The 25,423-nt window shown below is 37.6% G+C and overlaps 2 protein-coding genes across 6 annotated transcripts; both read right to left on the reverse strand.

Annotated features, from left to right (window-relative positions):
* Nucleotides 1-1,474: 1,474 nt before the first annotated feature.
* On the reverse strand, nucleotides 1,475-15,007 carry rca2.1 (regulator of complement activation group 2 gene 1). 5 transcript variants are annotated; one of them, XM_074681422.1, is made up of 15 exons: nucleotides 14,882-15,007; nucleotides 14,024-14,122; nucleotides 13,742-13,930; nucleotides 13,512-13,614; nucleotides 13,329-13,402; nucleotides 11,899-12,078; nucleotides 11,625-11,801; nucleotides 10,757-10,945; nucleotides 10,410-10,595; nucleotides 10,173-10,205; nucleotides 8,885-8,917; nucleotides 8,421-8,471; nucleotides 6,165-6,225; nucleotides 2,866-2,931; nucleotides 1,475-2,619 (listed from the first exon to the last, which is right to left on the reverse strand). In XM_074681422.1, the coding sequence occupies exons 2-15, from the start codon at nucleotides 14,079-14,081 to the stop codon at nucleotides 2,565-2,567; spliced, it is 1,455 nt and encodes a 484-aa protein (XP_074537523.1). In that variant the 5' UTR covers nucleotides 14,082-14,122; nucleotides 14,882-15,007; the 3' UTR covers nucleotides 1,475-2,564. The 5 variants fall into 5 exon arrangements, with proteins under 5 accessions (XP_074537523.1, XP_074537524.1, XP_074537526.1 ...); XM_074681423.1 differs by lacking the exon at nucleotides 2,866-2,931 and having other exon boundaries at nucleotides 1,479-2,619; XM_074681425.1 differs by lacking the exon at nucleotides 10,757-10,945 and having other exon boundaries at nucleotides 1,484-2,619.
* A 3,668-nt stretch (nucleotides 15,008-18,675) lies between these two features.
* On the reverse strand, nucleotides 18,676-25,128 carry LOC141798796 (uncharacterized). Its single transcript, XM_074680649.1, has 5 exons — nucleotides 25,069-25,128; nucleotides 22,315-22,647; nucleotides 21,916-22,227; nucleotides 19,339-19,519; nucleotides 18,676-19,251 (listed from the first exon to the last, which is right to left on the reverse strand). The coding sequence occupies exons 1-5, from the start codon at nucleotides 25,118-25,120 to the stop codon at nucleotides 19,098-19,100; spliced, it is 1,032 nt and encodes a 343-aa protein (XP_074536750.1). The 5' UTR covers nucleotides 25,121-25,128; the 3' UTR covers nucleotides 18,676-19,097.
* Nucleotides 25,129-25,423: the final 295 nt, after the last annotated feature.

Here is a 25,423-nt window from a genome sequence, read left to right on the forward strand (position 1 = left end):
TGCACAGGGAAAATTCAACTGAAAATTTAAACACAGTTTTGTGTGCATTATGAATAGCCATAACCTCTGTGTTTTGTTTTGGTATCAACAGACTCTTTCTGTACACAGCCAGAAAAAAAATAATTATTGTCAGGTTGTATTAAGTCTACAGTTTTGAGATTGGCCCAAATTTTGTTTTTAACAAAGTTTGTTGCCTCAGTTCTTTTGGTGTCAGTTCTCATGGTGTCAACCCCTAGATTAGGATGAGTGATTTGATGAATTGCGGTTGACTGCAAAGTTGTTCCCTGCCATGAAAAATTAACTTTGTAAAAAACAAAATCTGTCCCATTCTCAAAACTTTTGCCCACAACTGTACTTTTATGTAAAATTGCTTCATCTTGTTTATATTTTCCTGCTGTTAATTCTTACATTATCTTTTTTGGGGTCTAGAATTTGTCGTGGCACAGGAGGATACCGCTATCAGAAGTTCCCCCTTTGGAAGCTGGTTTCAGATGGTGGCTTAGAGTAATGTCATCTATCTAGCACCATTTGAAATCAGTGTTCTTGGGGTGGGAAGTGTGTTTCACCAGCAAACAGCTGCAAAGAGCCACAGGAAGTGAGAGACAGACAGAGACCTCTTCACCTGAAGCAGCAAACCACCCGTCAGGCTCTTTGTCCTCTTCCAAGGTTGACTGATTTCTTTTGGTGTTCAGAGTCTGCTTCTGTTTCTAGCACCATTTGAAATCGGTTACAGTGAAGGACAGTTCTCGTCGTGCCGTACGGAGGATTCTGCAGCTAAGGTGTGGCTTTTATATCTTGATTCATTAAATAACACGTGAGCTCTTAGAGGAGATTTGACAGTCTAGAAATCACAGACTAAAGCAAATGCCACAATGTTTAATTACTCTGTCTTTAAAATTGAACAGTTTGAGTCTCACAGCTAAATAAATGTGCTGTGTATACCAGGGTTTAAAAAAAAGCTTAGTCAGGTTAGAGTGCAGTGTTTTTATTTGGAGTCTAGTTGAAAAATTACTTCTAAATGCACTTTAGGGAATTAGAGTTGCAGGAATTAGTTCAACAGTGTTGTAGTTCTGCGTCACATCCACCGGGTGGCACTGTGATCCAACATGTTGGACACAGAGACTTATCACTGTTTTTCAAATGCATTGGGAGTGGTTTAAAGCTTCAGTCATTTATTTTCACATTAAGGTGAAAAACTCTTGATTTTATATCTAAATGTGACATTTTTCTGCATATGTGTAGTCAGGTGACTCCAATCTCCAGCTGTACCCAAAACTATACATAACACTTCTCTCACATTTTCACAAACTTTGCATGTTCAGTGACATTATGGAACAGCATTCAAACACTGTTTTAATTTGGATACTATTTATATGTTTAAATGATGTGAAAGTGTAGATTTCAATGCTCTCTTATGTCAATCTTTTCAAGTTGTTAACTTCAGTCAAAGAGACTGAACTAACAGGAAACTCTGGATAAAAGCTCATTGAGAACACACAGTTCGTTGTTTGGTATCGTTTTAATTCATATTTTGATTACAAAAGTTTAAGCTGAAATGGAAGCAGAATTTACCCCTGCCTCTTAACAATACAAAAAAAACTGTTTGAGATCTTCCGTCACATTCTAGTACAATAAATTAAAACTCTAGAAGCCAAGCCAGTGCAATGATCTCAGATCAGTCTACACAACTTTATGTAACAGCCAAAAAAATCCAGATCATAATACTTTGATTTATGCTCCACCTGAAACTAAAACTGTGAAACTGTGAAAATAAGATGTCCAATAATTTAGATTGACACAAAAATAACATTTGTTACAGTGAATCGCGCCTGTGGCCTCTTTCCTCACTCTTGCCCTGTTTCCTACTCCATCCACTGCCTTCCTCTTTACTATCAAAGGCATTAAAGCCCCCAAAAATGTCACTTTTTAATTTAGCACAAACATGAAGCTCCAAGATGAATCTAATGTTTGTTAATGTTTATGCATTTACATGAAAGCCACAAAGACTGACACACACACAAACTAAGACAGTTTCTTCATTAAGGTATATCAAACATGCCTCGTGTCCAGGCACCATGTTTGGGTTGTTTCTCAGACCCAGCTGCTTATTTTGTTACAGTGGAAGGTTAATGTATAAGCTGATTTCTCCACCAGGAGCATCATGGGTTATTAAACTGAAAGATGAAAATAGTCTCTACTGATTTTGTTTGCAATCGGAATAACAGTGATATTGGCCGTGCTGAGCTGAACTGTGTGCAATAGTGCAAGTTTATACCACTCACAAATGAAATCTCACTCCTTCATATTTACAAGATCAATACAAAAAAAACTGCTGTGATGTTTCCAAGGGGTTTTAAGGCATATGAAACATCACTTTACTGAGCTAAGGAGTAAATGAAAGAAGTCTGGGTGACCTAAGTGCTGGTTCTTCTCAACTAACCAGAGAAACCCCTTAAAGCGGAAGCTAAGATGACTCAATAGTTACCAAGTGGTTTGGAAAACCTGCACTATCCACATGGACTGCACAGGTACATTCAAAGACCAGTCCTGTGATGATCCTCTTCTTATGCAGACGTTTTCACATCCAGTAGTGTTGGACAAACAGGACTGCTATGCTTACTGCGAGACAAAACAGAGCAGAAAGAAAAATCTCAGTCAGTTTGACAGAAGTTATAAACTCCTGTGGAGAGGTGAGACTTGCAGGAAGTTGTCCAGCAGGTTGGGAAGGATCCCTAACACCATGAAAGGAGGAGGAGACATCACCTTCAGATGTTAATAATCATCACAGCCGTGCTGCGTGAACATGCTGAGAGCTTCTGAAGTGCTGTCAAAGAGTTTGAATGTGCTTGTTCACCATGTCCTTACCTATCGAGTTGCACGGGCTCTCCTTCATCTTCTTCTGTCCCATTTTCACGGGTGCCTTTCTGAAAGCTGCAATCCAATAACCACTTATCAATGTTACTGCTAACGGTGCGGTTGATTGAGCAGACGGGAAGCAAGAGGAGCTCAAAGAGGCGGCATTATGCTCGTTTTCAGGCGGGCGTCTTTGAAAAACCCTGATTTCAACTTCTCTTTTTAAGACTCTTTTTTTTGCATTCTAGGATCCTCCTTCGCTGTTGCAATGCTACAAGGTTGTTTATATTGAGTCAACCTGTATTTCTACATTTAAAAGGGAAATTACACTGTATGTTTTGACACCTAACCCAAGATGGAAAGCTTGAGAAGAGACAAAAATCCCAAGCAGAAAAGTAAGAAAAGCGGTCCCTTTCTTCCACCAATCTGTGATGTCACCAATTTATCAAATCTCACACTGTTCTCGGGACTTCTTGAACATGCAGTTCAGAGCAGAGTACTCTAACATACAGTTAGCCAAAGCAAAGCAGCGACAACCAACACTTGGCTTAAAATCTTTTTGTAAAATATGAGCGGAAGCATAACACCACCTCTCTAAGGAAGTGGAAAAAAACACACACACACCACCGGCGACCAAGAAAACCACTCCCATACACACCAGATCTTGTTTCACTATCTTTCTTGCTCTTCCTGCTGAAATATTCAGATTATCATAGTGTTTCTTTGACATAAAAGTCATATCTGAAAGCATAAATCAAACCATCACCTCACAGTCAAACAGAAGGCTGAAGGCTGTTATTACATGTGGATATGTGTGATGAAAACAGTGATTAGATTTTCTGTCTTGAAGCCTGCTACTTCCAAAACCTGGCGCTGAAAGAGGAAAAAGATCAAGCAACGTTCACATCAGCAGTACAGAACAAGGATTTTTCACGAAACATTGCTGTTTTCTGCGGAGAGATTTACACGGCTGAACACACTGTTGTCATATTTTGATCATTGGCTGGTCTCTGTTTATTTCACAATGAGGGTGACTGAATGTTTACAGCTGAAAACTGATAGGTTGAAGAACTTGTCAGTTTGGTTTGGACTCTTACTAAGGAGTGGTGTAGCAGAGTCATCAAGTCTCCAAATTTACAACACTCACGCTCTGGAAAACTAAAATGTTTCTTCAGAAATGGCTTCTGAATGTGTCAAACTTTGTAAAACCACAACTTCCTCTTATATGAAGATAAAAATAAACAGAAAAACTGAAACTTCAAGGGCCTTTTCATGCAGAAAAAGTCTGCAGTTAACCCACACATATTGTGCAGTTATGGATCATATGTGGACAACGTGCTTCAATCATTTCCTTCTGTTCACTAATTTCTTAGACAGGTGACAGGCTTTAACAGCTTTACTGCAACTAGCCACCAGGGGAGCTCTAAAGATTCTGGTTTCAATAAAGGTGTTTTTTGTTTCTATTCATGAATTTTACAAGCACAGCACCAGAGAAACTTGTGTGTCTATCTGTACATTAAAGGACTGCAGCTAAAAGTTGTATTGAACAGGGGTAAGACATGAAGTCTGTCTGCAACTTTTCACTGTCAATATTTCTACTGACCACTCTACTTCTTATCTTCCTCTGCTAAAATAAGCCATGATTTTTGACTTCTTTTTGAAGAATTTATTTATTTAAAAAACACATGGTTGATTGAAAAAAAAAATATGATGAGATTAAATTGGAATTAAGAGATACTAGGTCAAACTTATGAATTACTAAATCCAGGTTATGAGTAAAAAAAATCCCAAAATTGTAAGATTAAAAGTCAAAATAATTTGATTAAAAAATAGGACAAGATACTACATTAAAATTAAGAGGAAGGAAGTCAGAAATTAGGAAATAAAAAGATAAACATTTGAGACACTAAATCCAAATTATGAGCTGCTCAGACCAAATTATAAGGATAATGAGCCAAACTTCTTTTAAGTATTCATCCATCAAAAACACAAAGTTGAAAGTTTAAATTAAGAGATGCAAAATTAAGGTACTTTTATAGGTACCAACCATATTCTGTCAAAAGTACCAGGTACCGATTTATGTAAAATCAAAAAGTACCATGTTTAGGTACCTAAATGTATCCTTGTGACTGTGAGAGAGTGGAAGAATAGGCAATTTTCCATGCTGGACATGAACACAGCGTGTCAAGGTACTATATTGAAGAATAAACACGTTAATTTGAAAATAAATAAATGTTTAATTATTAAATAAACTTATATTTTTTAACACAAAGACACAAAAAAGTACCGAAAATTGGTACTGTATTCATTGCCAGGTACTGGGTATTGGTACCATACCGTTTCAAATGTGAAAGGTACCCATCCCTATATAAGATTGGTTTAAATTATGAGATAAAAAAATAGAAATTATGATCCCTGACTTCTTTTCAAGCTTTTGTGTATTATGAGATATTGAGATATTTAGTGTAAAGTAAACAATAACAATAGGGGAATTATTAGACAAAAGGTTGAAGTTATGAAATCCCAAAAAACTGAGATAGTACGTTTAAAATTAAGAGGCAAAAAGTAGAAATGATGGAATATAAACAAACTTTTGAGATACAAAGTCTCTTTAAAAAGAGAATTAACTAATTCTTAAAAAAGACAGGCAGTATATCCCTGACTTCTTTTTGAGCATTCATGTATTAAAAATACAAAGTTAGTTAAAGCAAATAGTGGCTGGAAAATCCCCCCCTATGTATGGCAGATCAACATTTCCTTCCTCTGGGTCAGCTGATTGCTGCATTTATTATATTTTCAACAGCTCTAACTCTGTCAGTGCCGTGGGAAAGTCTGGCAAACCAGACATTTTGCAATAAAAGTGAAAAACTTGAAAGAAATAGGTATTGCTCTTGAGTTTAAAGACTCACATACTTTTAAATTTACATTCCTTAAAACTGAAAACCAAGAGCATCCATAACAACTCCTACTCGTGTTGCCACCACATATCAATGTTTGTTGACACATTCAAACCACCTTCAGGCCCAGCTCTGTAACCAAGGGACTGATAAGTCGGTGTAGGAGAGTGCTTTGAGAGTTATCACAGCGTCAAAATATGACAACATCAACCGTGTGCAAAAGAGAGACGCCATACTCAAAGGTCCTAAAGAAAGGACACAGCTCAAACACAACATTTACAGTCACAAAGCCCAAAGTGTAAAGATGCAGGAGTCATGAAAAGCATTGTTACGTAGAGGAAAGGTGAAGAGGCCACAGAGGAATCAAGCAAAGCGTTGGGTTAGGCTGCAGAGTTAAATAAAATAACATTTTACCCTTCTTTTTTCTTTTTCTTGTAATACATTCCTCCACCAGCAGCAGCAGCACAGCCGGCAGCTTTAATGAAAAATGGAGATTATGTAAAAAGTAAAATACTAAATTAAAACAAGATGAGATGATAGGCCTTAATCCCTTCAGATTCAGAGCTGTGAACAGGCTCAAAAACACTGTCACAGAAAAAGTTGACACTGGTAATCCGAAACGTTTCTGTGAAGAAATTATTACAGCAAAATCATTTTTATGATTGCTTCTTGTTGGAAGAGCTTTCTTTAAAAAGAGGTTGGCCTGAAAGCTCCTGAGAGAAAATATTGGTTTGTGATTATTTTGGCGCCCCCTGAGGTCAGAGCAAAAACTGCTCATGTCTTTTCTGACTTGGTCCTGAATAAAGGTAGGATATGGAAGCCCGTTTTGAATATAAAGGCCAATTTTAGGTGGAGTATGAAGTAAGACACCAAGTAGATTAATAAGATACTACATCAAAATAATGAGATCAAAGTCAGAGAACTATGATAACTAAAAAATGATGAGCTATAGAGTTAAAATTGTGTTTAAATTAAAAATATGACATCCTAAATCCAAGTTATGAGATAAAAAAAATGAAAAAATAGAAAAAAATTCATAATAAAATAATGAGAAAAAAAAATAAAAAAATGATCACATTGAAATTATGTGATGCTTAATCCATAAAATTATAAGTTTACATTTATGAGATAAAACATTGCAATTATGAGATATTTCATTTAAATTATGATAAAAGTATAAAACATGATAAAAGTTGAAGAGTAAAAGTTGATAATATGAGATTCATAGACTCAATTCTGTGACAGTTAATTAAAATTATGAAATAAATTGTAATTAAGAGATAAAAACTTGCAATTATGAAATAATTCAAAATAAAATGAGAAATGAGAAAACAAATGGGAATAATGATAAAAACTGATGATGAAATAAGTCAATATAAAATAAGAAATGAAAAACAAATAAGAAATTATGAGATAAAAAGTTGTAATGAGGTAAGTTGAATTGAATGAGAAATGAGAAAACCAAATGAAAAATTATGAGATGAAAACTTGGAATGAGATGAGTCAAATAAAATGAGAAATGAGAAATAAAATGAGAAATGAGAAATAAAATGAGATAAAGAGAGAACAATATGAGAACTATGAGTTTTTTTTCCACCCAAGGGCAGGTCCCATTAGTTTTATTTCCTTTTGGGCTGAGACGGGCTTCCATCGAAGAATTTTCTAGCAAAAAAAAACCAAAAACATCTTGCTTCTTCTGACAACTTGGAGCAAACCGGGGTTCTCACATATTTAAAATAAAATTTAAGACTTCTTAAAACCTTTAGACACACCTAACCAAAGATTTTGCTTGGGCAGCCTTTAATGTTCCCAGATAAGGTGGAAATTAAGGATACAGCTTAAAGATAGTCCCGAGCAGAGTAATTGTACTTTAAATTTGAAGAGTACAGTTGATTTGATAGCTACCCTCCACCACAAAATACATCAAAGTATGCTAGCATTACATTTTTTAGCAAACAATAACAGAACAATATATCCTAAAATGTTTGCTCCTGTTAATTTTAGCTCTGGCTGCAGGTGACGTAAACTGGTAGGTGATAAAACCTGACTCAAAAGAAGCGCTGGCGTGTTTGGCACTTTACCACACCACATTAAGTCAGCAACACCTATGACCAAATCGTCCAAACTTGAGGGGGTAAAACCATACTGTTTGCTTTCAAAATAAAGGCATACTATCAACTGGTAGTGGTGTGTCATCACCAAAAATAAAAGCACAGCTAACATAAAAGCTATAAAGACTAGAAATACTAGTGAAGAAATCCTAACACGTTAAATTAAGTAAATTTTAGAATGTTTTCAGGCGTATTTCAGAGTGCTTTTTGAAATGTGAGACCTGTCGAAATGAGACTTTTTAAGACATTTTGTGGACTTGTAAATGTTAGTTGTGAAAATCTTCTGTGTGATCGTCAGAACAATTATAAAAGCAGAACATAAAGAAGTAGAATCTTGCTGCTGTGTTATTGGACTTAGTTGGTCATACAGGGTCATCAGTGTTATTTTCAAACTGTATTAAAGCCAGTTAAAAATTCTTCACATGACCTTTAAATGAACCTTTATTTGTTAATTTTGTATTACCACAGTAAAGACAAACACCAGAGTCTTAAGAAATGCATATTTCACAGTGAACATGCTATCATTCTATAGTTATTAAAAGATGAAGTGAAAACTTACTAGCTCCAACACCAATCCCAACATTACGACCAGTGTTATTTCCACTGTTTCCTGCAAAATAAAAGAGTGGGAAAAGTGTGTCAAACAGGTTGTAGTATAATCAGATATTTCCTCCTTTTAACTCCAAGAAGAAAACAATACACCCAAGAAGTGCAGTGATTCAGTGCAATGCAAGAAAATCTTATTGAGCAAGAACTTGGCTTGTGGGTGTTCCACAGCACTACTGGCAAAATGAAACCATGAAACTTTGATGATCAGAACACAACTTATATCAAATTCATGCAGAAATCCAGAAAATTCCATGTAATTAAAATAGAGTCAGGTCCATAAATATTTGGACACTGACATATTTTTTAGCATTCATTATGCCAATGCCCAAGTATTAATAGACCTGACTGTATGTGCCTGTAAGTCTTAAATCATTATATGAACACAGTGTACAAAAACATTCACATTGACTCTACCTTCTTCTCCATCTGTGCCTTCTTTGTCGGTTCCTGTTCAAAAGGAGAAAAATCACTGTGTTATTATTATTCAAAAGTTGAACAAAACAGTAGAATAAGGACTGGAGTTCAGGGAGGGGATACAACCGAGAAATCCACTGCTGTCCAAATGAGTACTGCACATTTGATGTTCACAATCACATGTTTTGAATATGTTCCATAAAAACATATAACTGTTAGTGAGTTGTTAGTTTAAGCAGACTGTTTTTGTCTATTGTTGTGACTTTGATGAAGATCAGAATACAACGTATAACAAATTCATGCAGAAATCTGGGTAATTTCATGTGATAAAAACACAGTCAGGTCCATAAATATTTGGACACTGACACAATTTTCAGCATTCTAGCTCTGTACAACATCACAATTGAATTGTGCCAGTGTCCCAATATTTATGGACCTGACTGTATGTGCCTACAATTCTTAAAGGTCCCATTTTATGCAAAAATCACTTTATTAAGTCTTTTAGTGAAATTTGTGGGTCTTTGGTTTTCCTCCCAGCCCACAAAATGTGATATTTAATGACAAAACCTGTACTTAGTGGTGCTTGTGAATGTAAAATCCTGACCTAAAACGAGCTGTTTGGAATTTCCGAGGTTTGACGATGTCCTGAATATTCAGGTCAAGTCTGACCTGATTGGTCCACCGGAGCAAATACCCCTGAACCCCCTCACCCGCCCACTCCTCTCCCCGTTGCTGGAGAGAAATCTCTCCAGCAACGGGGTGAGGAGTGTGGCTGTTTTTGGCTGTAAACAACCACATAGTTCCATGCACAAGCTTCCCACCTCTGAAAAAGACAAGACTAAAGCCTGGCTCACACTACAGAATTTTAAAAATCTTCAGTGTCCCCCTGTCTCTGTGTTAGCTTCAGGATGCCAACTTTAGCTGCGGTTAGCCTGTTGTTTTAGCCTGTAATGTTACGGCAAATGTGAGCTTCGCTGTTTTCTAAACATTGTGCACTCGGAGCTTGTGGCGCCGCTCTCAGTGACGTAGAAGAGCGGGGCGGTATCAGCGGTGGCTCATTTACATATGAAGGCCACGCCCACTAAATCAGAGCATTCAGAACAGAGGGGCTATGAGAGCCTGGAAACAATGCTGCTGTGCTTGATTTATTGCCTTTTTGGACCAAAACATGTTACTACCATTTCATGAAGACATTAATGATCCATATTAAACTGCAAATAAGGAGCAGAATATGGGACCTTTAAAACATGACATGAACAGTGTACAGAAACATTCACACAGACTCTACCTCCTTCTCCGCCTGTGCCCTCTTCGTCAGTTTCTGTAAAAAAGGAGCAAAATCACTGTTATTATTATCTAAACGTTGAACTATTTATCATTTGTACAACACAAAGGAGAGACTGCACAATCATTAGAAAACAATGGCCTCCAGATACCACCAGTCCCTGAGCTAGTAGAGCATTTATATGTGGATTAGATGGAGCTCAAAATCATGAGAAGGGTAACAGAAAGTTCAAATATTTACTTTTGCATTTCAGCGTCAAAAGACTCCAAACCCCAGTAGTACACTTAATGACTCGAGATCCACTTTCAGGCTCATAACCCTTGTTACAGACAAAAGTAGCGCTGGAATGATGAGGATACACTTGGGAAACACTGTCTTTATCCAAAGTCATGTTGGATCCCCCAACAGGTTTGGAGCAGCTCTTAGCTGGAAAGAAAAAGAGGGATAAGCACCACAGAAGAGGAAGTTTTCCTTCAATCAAATTTGTAGTTTCTATTACCAACTCTCGCCTGTAGACTTGCCAATTTAATACTTTGACAAAAGAGCTTATAGTCATGTCTAAGGTAATAGAAAGTTCAAATATTCACGTTTGCATTTCAGCATCAAAACACTCCAAGCCCCGGCAGTGCATTTAATGACTGCAGATCCTCCTGTAGGCTCATAACCATTGTTACAGACAAAAGTAGCACTGGAACCATGAAGGAATATTTGGGAAACACCCTCTGTGTCCTCTAAACTCATGTCAGATCCCCCAGCAGGTTTGGAGCAGTTTTTAGCTGAAATGACAGATGAAGAAAAAGATGGAATAAGCACCAAAGGAGGGGAAATTAATCTCTGATCAAAGTTGTCGTTTCTTCAACCACTTCATGCTCCATGCTCTAAAAGCCAAGGACTGTGGATGCTGGCTAAATAAAAAGTGCAGGATTGTTTTTGTGTTGCTTTTCAAAGATGTTCATCGAGGCGATGCATCACTTCTTCCATGACCTACAGATTGTTGGACAGCAATGCCGACGTCCCTTGTTGTGATACTTTCTGAGATAAAATATTTTTCTGTCAAAATCTTTGAGTTCATCAATGCTGTTTTCTTATTTGTTAGCTTTTTAATAACTGTATTTCATAACAGCAAAATATCAACAACAAGGCAGGATCAGCACCATAAGATCTGCCATTAGCTGACCAACTCTTTATCACCATTAACCATTGACAGACTAAAATTGGTTGATCAGTAGCCAGTAAGCTTAGCTAACAGCAGGAAATTAGTAGGAAATTCATGAGAAAGACAAAAAAAGTGAAGACACTATCAAATAACAGAGCTATTAGTGCAATATGTTAGGCTTCACAATCAAATGTAACCAGTCAGTGGAAAAAATGTGTTAAAAAAGAGGATGTGATGGCACCTAGATTAGTGAGAAATCCTGTCTTGATAAAACACATTAGGGAGTTTATTTGACTTACCTTCACATGTCATGAGTTTAGGGGTCCATCCATCCAATTCACATACAGATGTGCTTTCCCCAATCATCTTATATCCAGAGTTACACTGGTGTCTCACTGTGTCCTTGTACTTATACGTTGGTTTGTAGCCTCCAAGTCGCTGAGCATTATCAATGTTCGGTTTGTCACACTCATGTCCTGCAGAAGAGAAATAACTGAATTAAAGTCGATGCAACGACGCAAATGAACAGTCCAGAGTCAGCTTATAGCTTTGGGAAAAACACAAGACCCTTACTGCTACATGTTGGAGGATCAGGTGTGAAAACTCCATCTTCTGAACATGTGAGAGTTGAGGATCCCATGAGGGTAAGATCCTTCTGACAGGTGTAACGAATAACTTCTCTGTATTCGTAAGAATCTTTTACGTCACGGTATGTGCCGCCTTCAATTGGGTCTGGTGGGTCACAAGATACCACTGCACAGCAAAAAAGTACACAGGTTTAAGATAAAATAGACAAAGGTTCTCACTGTGTTATTCCATGTAGTTAAAGGGGACATATCATGCTTGTTTCTCCTTTTCACTAAGCCAGACTAGGATGCCTGTAAAGCATTTCTGCCCTCAGTACAAGTCATTTAGTTCCTTCATTGCCCCACAATAGCATTCTCAATATCCTCATTTTAGGCCATTCTGAAGATCTTGTTGAAATGCTCCGTTTGGAGAATGACCTCCAGTAACCTCGCAACGTCACAGCCCTTTGTGCTCTGATTGGTCAGTTCTATCAGAGGGGCGGAGGGGGTAGAGCCAGGGGGCGGTTTTTGCAGCATGGCAGTATTTACAAAATTGTCACATTGAATGGAGCAGACCGAGCGAGTTTGCTGTTTGCCAAAACTTCACCGTAAGGCATTGATAGCACTAATAAAATGGCAGAGTGTAGGTTACGTCCTTTTGTATCGGACCCCGAGTCAGACCTGGACGGTTCTGCAGCTCAGGAGGAAGAAAATCCACCTCGACACAGATCTTCTCAGGACGCTTCAGTGTGGTGAGTCAAACCCGTACTGTAACATGTAGAGTTTATATGTGGAAATATAGGCAGACTTCACCAATAAACTATTTCTATAACAGGGCTCCATCCTGCTCCTTCACTTTTCTCTGTCTGTTTTATCCATCATGCTGAAAGTGTAGTCTGAAGATCGCCTCTACTGCCAGTTCGTCACTATGTTATTACCGCAGCATTATTGTGGTCCAGGTTCACAGTGCATGTCAGAACAAGCATGCAAATATCACAGTCTCACAAGTATTACGATGTCTGCTAAAACTACAGTGTTTTAACTGCTAATTCAGTATGTAAAGCCGAGCTGCTCAGCAGAGCAGAGTCCCTGCATCCAGCATCTGTGGGGGGTACTCGGCTCTTGGTGGGTGTATCCCTCGGTGGCGGTTGTGTGACTAACTGACATCACAGAGGAGGAGCTGCTTTATCAGATTACTCCAATAAAAAGAAAGGATCCTCGTGTCGTCACGAAGGTAGAAATCTCACGGCCAAATGGCAATGACCTATTTTCAGAGGCATCAAATCTCGTTCTAGGATATCAGAAAAAATACAATATCTCATGTTTTGAAAATTCAGGGGGTGAAAGGTCCTGTTTTCAAATTTATTATATTATATGTAAGTATTAAATCAGCGATCAGCATGATATGTCCCCTTTAAAAAAAAGGAAATGACCAACCTTCACACTCAGGCAACCGGCCCATCCAACCTTTGTCTCCACAATTGAGTGTACTTCTACCAACCAGTCGGAACCTTGTGAGAGAAAAATGTAGAAGACAATTTGATGGGAAATATCTCAGCTGTACAGATTTTAAGTTAAAATGGGAAAACAAACCCTGTGAGTCAGCATTTTGTTACTAACCCAGTGTTGCAAACAACCACAGCTGAATCTCCAAACTCAGTGCCCTCTTGAGGGTATTGGACTTCGCCATTCAGCACCTCCCCAGCTGAGCCACAGTTTTTCCCTTGAAAATAAAAAACAAATCATCAACATTATAAATAACAATGTATCACTAAAAACAGGATAGTTCTTCATTAATCAAAAAGAAAGCTCAAATTAAAGATTAGGTAGTAGAAATTCATTTTATTCACTCTCGCATTTCAGCGCCAAACTACTCCAAGTCCCAGAAGTGCAAACAATGGTTGGTGACCCTCCTGCAGAAATGTAGCCAATAGCACAGGTATACCCAACTCTGGTCCCGTCTGGAAATTGTGTCAAGGAATAGTCACTGTCTCTTAAATTCATATTGGGCTGTAAAGGAGGGCTGCCACAGTCTTGAGCTGTAATGGTAAACAAATCAGATAGTTAAAGACCAAACACCGGCTTGTGTGTAATCGCATTGATGTCACCAGCTTATCCCATCTGGCACTCACCTTGAGCTGTAAGAACAAGGCCAAGACTGCTGAGTAAAAGGAAACATTTGACAGTCATGGTGGAACCTTGCAAGTCTGGTTGAAGTCAATGTGCCATTTCTGTTGTACACAAACACAAATTAAAGAAAGACAATCAGATCATTTGATAACAGTGAGTTCCTTTAAAGCTACTTTTTAGACACATAATAATAGGAGCATAACATCCATTTCATGTCGAAAAAGAGCAACATAGTACTAATGTCAAATTTAAATCTCAAACGGACGCAATGTGATGATGGGTTTGTCTCAGGAGCAACGCACTTCGTATTCCAACACCAAACTCCATTCAAAATCCATCAAAACCCACAGATCATCCCGACACGGCTCTATAAAGAAACATCTTGCGAAACCTCAAAACCTGTCTGACCGATAATTTAAGTCTAATCAATTCGGCATATGTTTAATGCAAATAAATACAAACATGAGATCTCAAAACGAAGATTATATTACCTTAGCTATCAGGTACGTTAATTCTACAGCAAAAAAAGAAACACCCTGTGGGCGGTTACTCGCCTCGGTGAAACTCATAACACAAAGCTTAAAACTAGTTCTAATTTAGACTTTAGTGATGCCGAAAGACACGATATGATTCACAAATGTCACCCAGCAGTCAAACTTGAGACAGAATTAACTCATAATTCGCGTATGTATACATTTTGTGAAAATTAACTGGCTCCTGCTGGCAGGCTAAGTTAGCAAGCTAGCTAGCTGTCAGTTGGCTCGGGTTTCTAACACCGTTTGAGCCTCGTTAGCATCACACCTGTTTTATTTTCGGTTGTTTTGGGGCCGAACCGTTAGTAAAATATCAATTTAACTCACCAAACCCACTTGGACCAAGAGGAATGACTCAGAGCGACGCTGCCCTGAGATTTTGACTGCTACAACGTTTTCACGGAAGTTGGTGGGCGTGGTTTATGTTTTCTAGCGAAACGGAACCTCCCTTTCTCGGTAACTGTGAAGGGAGTTACGGCTCTTTTTAGGGAGTCGGCTGTTTCGGCTCCTAAATGGCTCTTGGATTTTTTTTTTTTTTTTATATAGTTGCTTGATTTCATTTATTAACAAAATGGTTTGTGTCCAATTTATGACTAGTATATGAAACCTATATAAACATGTTATAGACCACTATAAAATTTAGTTAGAAGTACAAGAAACAGGACTCAAACAGTCTCTGCTTGTTCGTATATAATATTTATCCGTTTGTCCTTTTTTAATAATTGAACTGATGGATTTACAGTTCTAATGTGCCTGTGCATATCGTTTGTGGAGCCTACTGAGTATGTCATGTTTGACTAATAACCAAAGGGGCAACATCAAGTTTTCAAATGAAGCCGATGTGAAGGTGAGAAGAGCTGCAGTTCACTAAGTGTTTGCTTGAGGCTGGCTGCAGAGAGACTGGAAACCACATAGACACTGGGTCATAAAACTGACTTTGGCTGCATTAACACATTTACAGCCTTGTTCAAAAGACTGACTGGGTCTGAAATAGCTGATTCCCCCAACATCACACTGTATGGGGGGGTTTTCCCTACTTAGTGGTTGCACAGATATTAAGATTGTGAGTTTACCCAATCAGTGACTCAGCTCATATGAATGTCAAGTCTGGTGCCCTATAACTGTTAGTAAGGAGGCTCAAAGCCTGCTTTATGAGTCAGCAATGTTGATTGGTTGTTATAGAATATCATACAGTCTATGCCAATAGCACGTGGTTTTACTGAAAAAAGAGAGACAAAAAACAACAACAACAAAAACACTTCCTGTTTTTCTCTTCAAAGAATCAGGATTTAGATCCAGATCGTTTGCGAATGGCACATCACAACTTTGTAAGAGCCAGTAGAGCACCTATCCAGGCTAAGTGCGCCATGCTGTTATGCAAAGGTTTAATCGTTTCCAAATCATTTTCATTATCATATAAAATGCAAAGACAACACATCAATTGTTAAAAATATATTCTTTCTTAAACTTGATGCTGAAAACATATTGTAAAAAAGTTAAGACAGGGCAGTTTTTTTATTGTGTTGTGTTAAGTCTTCTTTTAACAACATTGTGAATGCCTGGGGGTCCAGTATCTGGAGTTTGGAACACAAATTCTGTCTCATTTTATGTGCTGGAGATAATGCATTTCTGTAATTCTTTGTAAATTTTCTCAAAACACCTTTTGTTTTAATTCAAAATGTTTTCTCACTTATTCTCACACAGAAAGTTGAGCCGCTTACTCATTTACTTTTAAAGGCTCAGCTTCCTCAATAACCTAATTTGTTGTAAGATGTGCCTTCTTTATTACAATTTTTTAAGACAAATTGTATTTTTCACTTTTAACATGTTATCTGTTGTTTTGACTCACTGTATCATGTTCAGTTGAAATTTTGCATTTTACTCTGTGTCCATAGTTTTTGGAAAAGTTGTTATAAACCTCACTTGTGTCTAGTTCTTACAAACAAGCATCAACAACACATTACAATAGAGAAAACATTAAATACCAAAAATGTTTAATTTCTTTTAGAGCTTGAATGTGAAAAAAAAAATTTAAACTTCCTAAAAATGACACCAATGGCGTCATCTTTAAATCACACAGACTTGGGTCAAATTAATAACACTTTGCCTTCAGTCCCTTGTTTACAATGTAGAAGCTGAGTTCAAAGCATTCAAGCATTCAGATGTGATGATGTAATGAACCAAACCCTGCTGGGGTCAATACGAGGAAATGATGCACTTCTGTCTGAGTTTCTCTGTGAAACAAATGTTGGGCAGGGCTTTATGGTTGCTGCCCTTTTCTAAATCAACACACTAGAAAAAATTACAAACCATTAAAGCAGGCACAACAGTGGGAAGAGTGAGGCTTTGAGAAGTTATTTTATTCTATTATATTGGTTGGGAAAGTGAAAAAAATTAAGATAAAAATACAGTTTTATGTTGAATGAAATCTGTAGAAATGTCAAATGATTTTGTTTAAACTGTGTTGTTGTGGCTGGTAGCTGCCTCTTGCTTTGAAGACTGAGAGTCAGGGTCGAGTCAGCATTTCTATTATCGCACAAAACCGGGTTTAGAAATCAATGGGTGACATCACAGACCCTGCTGCTGGTTTCACACATTAAATGATCCATCCCAAAGTGTACTGTAGAGTCATTTTCTGTGGCTTGTTGAAGTGGTTATAGAATATATTAAATCATTTTACTCATAATGGAAAAACTTTATGATTTTTTAAAGATGCTGGAGGCTTCACAAGATTACCAAACTTTCTTATGTTTGGAGCAAGAGGAGGTGCTAAGTGAATGTTACCTACTGGCTGTATGACTCTAACATAAACAATGTTTTTTCTCTCAGTGTTCAACCTCTGCTCTGCTAAACTGACTAAATTCAGACTTGAAGTTTGAGGATCTTTCTCTCTGTGGTTCCCAAACAAAGTCTTTACCATAGATTTCGTTTCAAACAACAGCAGTACTTAATTGAACTGATAAATACCTCACCCTGTCACGTTGTTTACAGTAAAAAGTTGTCATGAACAAAGAATTTTATTTCCAAAACAAATACACCTGGCTAAAAGTCACATCTTTACAACAGCCCAATTGGGGGACTTTAAGGTCTTTCCCCAACAAAATTCATAAAAATACTTGACTTATTACTCTGAGCCAATGTCATAAATACTAATACTGACACCCTGAACAAATTTTGCAAGCGTTCCCTTTATTGTGATAAAATGGGCCATATGAATGCAGGGTTATACTTTTTTCAATTTAAGTATGTCATTTTTCCATAAGGGACCCAAAAAGAGGTCTGGGCTTAAAACCGGGGATCTATGGGAGAATACTAATACGGTAGGAGAATGGATAACACTCATAAGCCATGTTTCCACCAAGCAGACCATTTCGGTTTGTCTCTGTACAGTGCGCATTTTGTGGCGTTTCCACTGACTTATCCCGGGACAGATCCCCAAATAACCAAGACGAGCCGTCCCACTTTTTGGGACCCTTTCGTATGGGTGCCAGACTGAACCGATCCGCTCTTGGAAGGTGGAACTACAACACTGCAGACGGTTGATTGGTCGGAAGAATCGTCACTTACCCTGACAGCAGATGCTACATTGCTCCTGGCGGCACACACACTTCTCTGAAACAAAGCTTGGTTGCACTTTGTATCAAAGAGCTAGATGCCAATCACATGGCACATTTTTGGGCTTCACACCTTTATGTACAGAGGATAGGACAGAGCAAGACAATGGGAGGGAGCTGGGTAATGACTCTCAGGAAAGAGGCCTTAGGCTGAAGGTAAACCCAGGCCAACCACTGCATGGCCACATGACTTAACCACTAGGCTATGCATGCCCTACTTCCTGATGGGTGCAGTGGTACAAATAACATCCTGTACATCATCATCATTTCAAACCAGGAACATTTACCAACCAACTCATGTTTGTGTTTCCATGTCATCAAATATTCCACCTCTGAGTCAATGTTTCTTTAAGAGATAAGTTTCCAGAAATGAAGGGTTTTGTATTCATACGTCTTTTGGCAGAAGTGATTCTTGATGAATCACACATTACAAGTTCTGCTTAATGGTTTTCGACATGATGGAGGATGTTTGGTGATTGGGATGGGATATGAGGGCTTGGCTTTTTCCGGTTCCCTGTTTAATAATGCTCTATTGTATGAATTATTTATTTAAACAGAGTGAAAACAAACACTCTGCGTGCAATATTTCTCCAAATCTGATGAAATTACATTCATTGTTAAAACACTTTTTTAATTTTTGTATGGAAAATATATTGTATGAAATAAAACAGCATTTTTAGAGCCAGCTTGATGACAGATCCTTCCTCTTTTTATCAAGGAAAAGCAAACTTGACACCTCTTATATACACAATTAAAATAGTTATGTGAGCATCTACAGCATTAACACTCTGACAACCATGTTGGCGACACTTTGACCGTGACTCTGTATAAATAATCCTCTTGTCTTTTTATCAGAGATCCAGTCTCTGCAGTGGAGACAGACAGTTAAGGCCTCATAAGCTCGTCCCCAGAGAGTGGCATGATGAAGGCTACTGATCCAAATGTCTGAGACAAACTCGTCTCCTCCTTTTGGCATGTTTTCGTCTCACTTTAGTGCACTTGAGAATAATGCACAGAAATATCAGCAAGGACGCGAAAGAAATCCAACGTAGGAGGGTGTACCACAACGGAAAGAAACCCGCCCTGAAAAACAAATGTTTCATTAGTGATGATAAATGAATTGATCTGTTTTTATTTCTGGTAATGAAAATTAAAACTCTTCAGCCTCACCTGTTGACAAAATGCTTTTGGTCAGTCTGATTGGAAGATAAACAAATGTTTCTGGCTTTAGCTTGGATTTTTATGATGGTGGTGGAGCAGGTGGACAAATTCGTGGTTGAAGTCTGAGGGAGAGTCGTGGTCAAAGTTGTTGTGGTGGTGATTCTGTCTGCACAGTCATAAACAGGTTGGCCTGATGAATGAAAGGACAGACATGTGAATGACACTCTTTTATGGATGTTTATCTTGTGCAATAAAAAAATTCAACAGCCTTCAGTTTGATTTAAACCGGTTCTGTGAGTTTGTGTGCAAGACATGTGGTTTGTTGTGTCTTTGGTATGCGTTTATCTGGTTTGCTGTTGGTTTGAGTTTTTTTTTCTCCTGCTGTGGGTCTAAGAGAAATTCCCCTGGGGAGAAAAGTTTTTAGATAATACTGTATCTTATCATATCGTACTGTAAACACCCTGTGGCACAAACACCCCCTACTCTTCTGTCTTTCTGCTTTGAAGAAAAGATGCAAATGGAAGAGGATGGGTAAAGAAATCCAAGGGTGGCAAACAGTGTTAGAACACCTGACAGATCTGAAAGTTTTGACCTTTTTTTGCCTAAAATTCCCGATCATGAAACCTGCTGATGGTCACTCAGAGCATAGAAGAGTCCTTCTGTTTTTATGTATTTTCACTGAAGTATTTGGTTTGTCCACCTTTTGCAGCAGTTACAGCAGCACGTCTCTGGCATAGCATCAATATAATTCCTGAAAGCTTAGTTTATTTCACATCTTGACCAAATCTGCTGGGGTTGATGTCAATTTTCCTTTAAAAACATAAAAATTCCCCAAATCTCCTACTGATGGCTGTATTCATTGTTTTTTACAGAATAATGATGACTTAATAGATATTTAATTTGTTTTATGGGTATTTAGTGAAAATTTTGGGCGCCACTATACATGTAAAAAACAAATGGATACAATTTTGTTCACATTGATTTTCACAGACCTCTGTGAGGACTTTCTAAGTGATCTTGAAAAGTCTCTCTTCTAGATATATGCCTGATCATAATCCAAACTTTCACTAATATATAGGTTATTTATAAATCCTCTTAGCTCTCTGACAAGATTGATTTACAGTGCGTAGAAGTCGTGACAACACCACGCCAGCTGATGAAGTTTAGCAGTGAGAAGAGAGATCTGTATCAGGTACAAATCCAAACGTATAAGTAGCTGAGTTTATCCAAATAGGAAAAACCTTTCTTTTTGAGGAAGAAAAGCAGAGTATGAGTTTCTTGAGTCAAAAAAACCCAAACTTTTTGAATTGTTGCTTTGGACAAAAAAAAAAAAACTCACTCAAACAACCTTTTATCTGTTAAAGACTACAGCGACATTCTTCACATGTATGCTGTTTCATTTTTACTAAAATTGTCAGGGTACCATGCTGCTCTATGATCTGGTTTGGGTGTTCTCACTCATCACCGGCTTGTACGGGACAGAGGGTCTGTCCCTCTTACACTGCAGAGGAATGGAAACAAATGTCTCAAACTGTTACTGAAGATTTATAGGCTTCTATTTTACTGTACAATTTGTTTCTGATGCGCAACATTCTTTATTATCATTGGTATTTGTATTTAGATGTAGAGTTTATTCTTTAAAGTCTGATATTTGGATTTGCACCTAACTGATTGACTGAAAGACGTCCAACTCTGCCACAGAGGCTCTGTCGCCCCCTGTTGTCTTTATGGTGCACACATGTATTTTGCAGAATGAGATTTTGCATTTCCTTGGGGATACACTTACTTAAGATAAAATAGAAAAAATGGAAACAATTTCTCTAGATTTTTTTTGCAGCTTATGAATAAAGAATGTGGGTGCTGTTATGTCAATGTCAGAACTACCAGGGGTTAAATGTGTTTGTGTGGGAGCAAATCTGCAAATTGTTGAAAGTCTTTGTAACAAAAGTTCCATTAAAATTGCACGATGGATGAAGGATGAAGTATCAAAAGGTTTCATTTTCTTTTATTTACAATTTTAGAAAGTCCAGAAGTGCATAAAGCACATTCATGTTAATGATTCAGATTCAGATTCAGATTCAGATTCAGATTCAGACAACTTTATTTATCCCACAAGGGGCAATTCAGTTGTAGGTTCCCAGTGTATTCATTCATACAGTCAGTCAACAACATATAAATAAATAATCATCAAGGAAACATATTTTTGTCATTTAAAGTGGGTGCAGTCTGTATTTAGAAGCTTAATAGCAGAGGAAATAAAGGACTTTGAGTAGTGATTGGTTTTCCTTTGGGGAACATTAAAACGTCTGCCTGAAGGCATAAGAGAAAATTCATTTGCTGCATATTTAAAGAAGCAAAACACTTATGAGAACAATCGACATTCTTTTTTTGGACATATTATGATAAAATTTGTGTTGATTTAAGTACAATTGTCATATGTGAACTCACCGTTTCTGTTTTCAATGACGCACTGTTCTGTTTCCCTAAACTTAGTGCACATGGGTTTTGATGTGTTTGGATGTCTGTACAAAACGTGGCAATCAAAAACTGTTTTAGCATAAAAATTCAAAGGACTTCTGCTCTCACCTTGCATGTGAACAGCAAAGATGCAGTCGTTGTCTGCAGACATCAGAACCTGCACAGAGAGGACATCGCTCTTTTGACTGCTGATGTCGTTACTGGCAACGCAGTAGAAATTCCTGCTGTCCGTCCTCACAGTTATGCCACACTGCAGCCGCAGGTCAGAGGAGTGGTGAAGCGGAGTTTGACTGTGATACCAGGTGTAATGGATTGCTGTGCCTTTGGTGCAGCCACAGCGCACCGTCACCGGCTGCCCCCAGCAAGTAGGTCTGTCCTGCAGAGAGCTCAGGGGCCACAGTCTGGGTTTAGAGACAGGAACTGCCGCAAAAATTGAAGTTATACGTCACTCATTCATTCATTTGACGTTACCAGCGTGAGAATTCAAGTTGTCTTGTTCATACTTGCCTTGAGTTATCACCACTTTGACTGAAGTCATGACGTCAGCATTCATTTTGTCAATCCCAACCCAGTACACGCCAGCATCTTCAAACCGGAGTTGTGTGACTTTCACATACAGCCCTCTTTTTCTTGCATCTATAACTCGAGACCTGTGTGTGCTCCCAGTGTTGGTCCGTCCTTCTGAATCTACCAGGACCTCACAGGTTTTTCTGGACTCCCCACGGCACCAGTACTTTTTACTTAACAAGTAATGGCTTGTGTCGTACTTGCAGGAGAGGACAAATTCACCTCCAACGTGTGCAGTGATCTGCTTGTTGCTGCACTGGAGCTGCAGACTTGCTGGAAGAGAGAATTGAATTAAAGTGCAGGATTCAGTTTAAAAAGATACTTTGCAAACTCGTGCAACTTATTGTCATCATCTGCTTTCCAAAGCATTCAGATTTTAGATGGAAAAGTATGCACACTGAGATCGAACAGCTTGCCAGCTAGCAATAGAGAGTGCCTGACCTTGAAAACATGTCTATAAATACTGAGTTTGAGCAGAAACACAATTCTATGCTTTTTGAGCAAAGGTCTGCAGATGTATTCACGCCATGCTGTTGCAGAGTTAACCACATCAAATGCTCAGTCTATCTGCCCCTCGCTTGTAGAGAAATAGCTGTGAAGAACAGAGCTGGCCCCTCACGCAACAGCTACCCGCACTTTGTGTCTTCTCATGTTTAAAGAACACAGCATGATGAAATACAGACGACTGAAAAGAAATTAAATAAATAGAAAAGAAATTATTTTTGTGAGTTTTTCTTTGGTTTGATGGAAATGTTTAAGTTGTGGATTGCCTTGCTTGTCATCTTTCTGTAAAAAAGATTTAATGCAAAGTTAAAGGACAATATTTTTGTTGTTTTTTTTGTTTTTATTTTTTCTGATCATGCAATGATGTAACATTTTGTCAGTGAAGGGGCAGATATAATAAGACTTTTTCTCCTTTCTGCTCTTTTTCATTTGTTTGTGATTTTTTATTTTTATATTGTACTTATATTTTTATCTCAGCATGAATGAAATAAAGACAAACTAAACTTTTATTTCCTGAATGATTAGTCGTGTCCATGTAATTTCACTTTGAATGCGGGTCACAAGATATAACCAATAAGAACTTTATAACTATCTGAATTAATGGTAATTGATGCATTGACATGAGCTTACAAAGCATCCATTAACAAAAACACTGGCTCTCACAATGTAGGAAGCATCACATAAATGAAACATTAATGTAGTTTGTGAATTCTCTTTTGACACTTTATAAAATAATCATTTGAACCACTGCCCACACCTAAATAACAGCTTTGAGGTTTGCATTTGTAAACATAAACAACAGAATATACATTATAATATAGTGTAGAATGCATCTGAAAAGTTTCTGTTAAAAAAAAATCTTTGCAAGGTGAGCAAATAATAAACTTTTCCAACAGTGTCAAGAAATAATAATTACATTAATAAGTAATTTTTACCTCCGCCAAGGAGGTTAAGCTTTTGGAAGAGTTTGTCTGTTTGTCTGTGAATAACATAACTCAAAAAGTAACAAATGGATCTTGATGAAATTTTCAGGAAATGTTCAAAATGGGATAAGGAAGAAGTGCTTAATTAATCGTGGTGATCTGGATCACCGTCTAGACCCAGGACTTTTATAAAGAATTCTTTATCATTGTGAGATAGGGCCGTTTTCACTATATGTGTGAGTAACTCCATGATAAATGGTTGGATTGCTTCGAAAAACAACACAAAATTTCTGACAGATGTAAAAGTATGATCCAGATCCTGTCAATAATCTGGATACTAAGATCTAGAATATGAAATATGTACTGGGTCATTATAATGATTGTACAAACCTGCAACTTACACCGAATTGTAGCAGACAGTCTGCTGAAAGGGAGTATAACATTGAAGTTAGGACTAAAGTGTTTCATGATGACATAGGGTGACATTTGATGATATGAATATAACCAAGAGCCAGTAGCTCTTACTGAAATGTCTATTTACCCTGAAAGTAACATATCAATGCACTTTTTGTTTACCTATAAAAAAATCAGTCACTGCATAAGGTCAAACCTCCTTGTGCCGCCATTACAGACTGATGAAATCAAACCTCATGTGTCCCTTATTCAACTCTTGGTAACAGATGATCAGTGGTCAGTTTTCTGCAATGTTACATGCTGCATAAACATCAGCAAAATCTGCTTATGACCAAGGAAAATGTTCTCCATTAGGGGGCGATATGGGGAAAATATGTTAGGTTGTTTTTTAGGGCAGGATCAGCATCTTGATTTCAGACTTTTTTGTGCTCAGATATTTTATTAACCTGCATTTTAAACTATTTTAATGCATCATTTTTTTTTATTTTCTGCACTGTTTTATCACTTTAATCTCATCTTGTGTCTTCTAATGTGTTTTTTGAACTCTCACATTTTCCCATCATGATAAACAAATTCATTTTCTTTAGAATGTACAGCAACATACTTTGGTTTTGTTTGTGATCGTAACAGAAAATTTAAATGTACATAATGTTTAAAAACAATTGATTTCAGAGACATACTTAATATACTGTTGAATGAAAATGGATCTTACGCAAAGGTTGCCCCCATTACCTGATTTTTACATACCTGCCTCAAACAGACTTCCTACATTATGCTCTAATATCTTAAACCAATATGAACTTATCCTCCTATTTAAAAATTTTATAAATAAAACAAATTAAAACTTACTCACCCTGAAAACTCAAAATCAGAAACACTGTCTTCATCCTGACACCAAGACCCATCTTTACAATCTGAGAGTGAGGAACAGGAAGCTGCTGATGTGGACTGTTGGGGTTGAAGTTTCCTGTAAGTGCACTGTTGGTTACAGACCATAGATTGTGAGCAGGCTGAACACCACAGAGTGGAGGCCCCCTGTGACACTGCACACCTTTGTTATAAAACAGGATGCAATACTTGGGGTGCTTGGACAACATTTATATTGTTCGCCATCTTTAAGAGGATGAGGATAAACATTAAATTTGCTGCTTGTATTTTCTGACTATGTCCCTTTAACATCAGTCTTGGTCCAATTTGATTTTTCACAA

Source organism: Halichoeres trimaculatus, unplaced genomic scaffold (assembly GCF_033239565.1).
Source record: "Halichoeres trimaculatus isolate MK-OKI-2021-1 unplaced genomic scaffold, fHalTri1.1 fHalTri1_scaffold_11, whole genome shotgun sequence".
Taxonomy (NCBI): Eukaryota; Metazoa; Chordata; class Actinopteri; order Labriformes; family Labridae; genus Halichoeres; species Halichoeres trimaculatus.